General features: G+C 48.3%; 1 protein-coding gene across 1 annotated transcript; it reads right to left on the bottom strand.

Moving 5' to 3' along the window:
* Window positions 1-113: 113 nt before the first annotated feature.
* Window positions 114-667, bottom strand: Pmar_PMAR000599 (hypothetical protein; the record flags this gene model as incomplete). The annotated part of the gene is made up of 2 exons (XM_002779961.1): window positions 114-118; window positions 163-667. 2 exons carry the CDS (start codon window positions 665-667, stop codon window positions 114-116), a joined length of 510 nt encoding a protein of 169 aa, XP_002780007.1.
* Window positions 668-920: the final 253 nt, after the last annotated feature.

Here is a 920-nt window from a genome sequence, read left to right as displayed (position 1 = left end):
TTTTCAGCATGTACTCCTTGTAAGTGTGCTCCTCAGTGTCACAGTGATTCACCCATTCCTCGCCATCACTCTCTTGACCAATCCACGTGGTGGCTAACTGTGAACCATCTTTCTTAACCTTGACCCACGGAGCACATAACCAACATTGTCGGAAGCACACACCTCTACACCCACCAAGGAAGGCCTCAATACCTTCAGACATAGTGAGTTTCCAGCACATGCATATGGCCATAATGCACCCAACCACTGCAGGTTCCACCAAGGGGGAGCTGACCTCATGGTTAACACCGTCTTGGCCCACCGAGATTGAGCTGGTCGTGCCATCAAGACCCTTGCGACGAAGCTGTTGTACACAGGCCGGGAGATAGGTCTCACCTTCCACCTTGAACTTGTCGTTGATGACTTGGGCGTTGCATTGATTATCATTGACCTCATTCATAAAGTCACAACCAAACAGAGTCTTAATCTTCTCCTTGCCACCCACCGTGTCCTCAAAGTAGTAGCTGTAGTGCTCATGCAGAGTAACCCACCCACCATTAATGGCTTCAATAATAGTGGCCTCGAATAGCTTAATAATACTCTCCTTAGACCTTCTAGGGTTGAGGCTAGTGGGATTACCCTTCTTGGCCTGCCAATTACTCTCTTTGTCGGTCATCTTAGACAACATAGGAGGAAGGGGGAACAAACCAACGGACTCTACAGCATTCAAGTCGCAAATAGTTGGGGTAGCATAAAAGGTCTCAGCTTCACCTTCATTTGGGCAATGAACGTGTGCTTTACCTATCTGCACGCATGCACAAAACCGTGACGGCGAGCGCTGTCTTTTTTGTGCTGAGACTCTCTCATCTGCGCTTGTTGTACCAAGCCACTTCTTCAGCGTCAATGTCGATCTTCTAGTCAATAGCCCTGTGTTGTGTTTA

The sequence above is a fragment of the Perkinsus marinus genome (assembly GCF_000006405.1).
Source record: "Perkinsus marinus ATCC 50983 genomic scaffold scf_1104296944800, whole genome shotgun sequence".
Lineage (NCBI taxonomy): Eukaryota > Perkinsozoa > Perkinsida > Perkinsidae > Perkinsus > Perkinsus marinus.
Note: the sequence above shows the minus strand (reverse complement) of the source record. Positions and strands in the feature narration are given on the sequence as shown.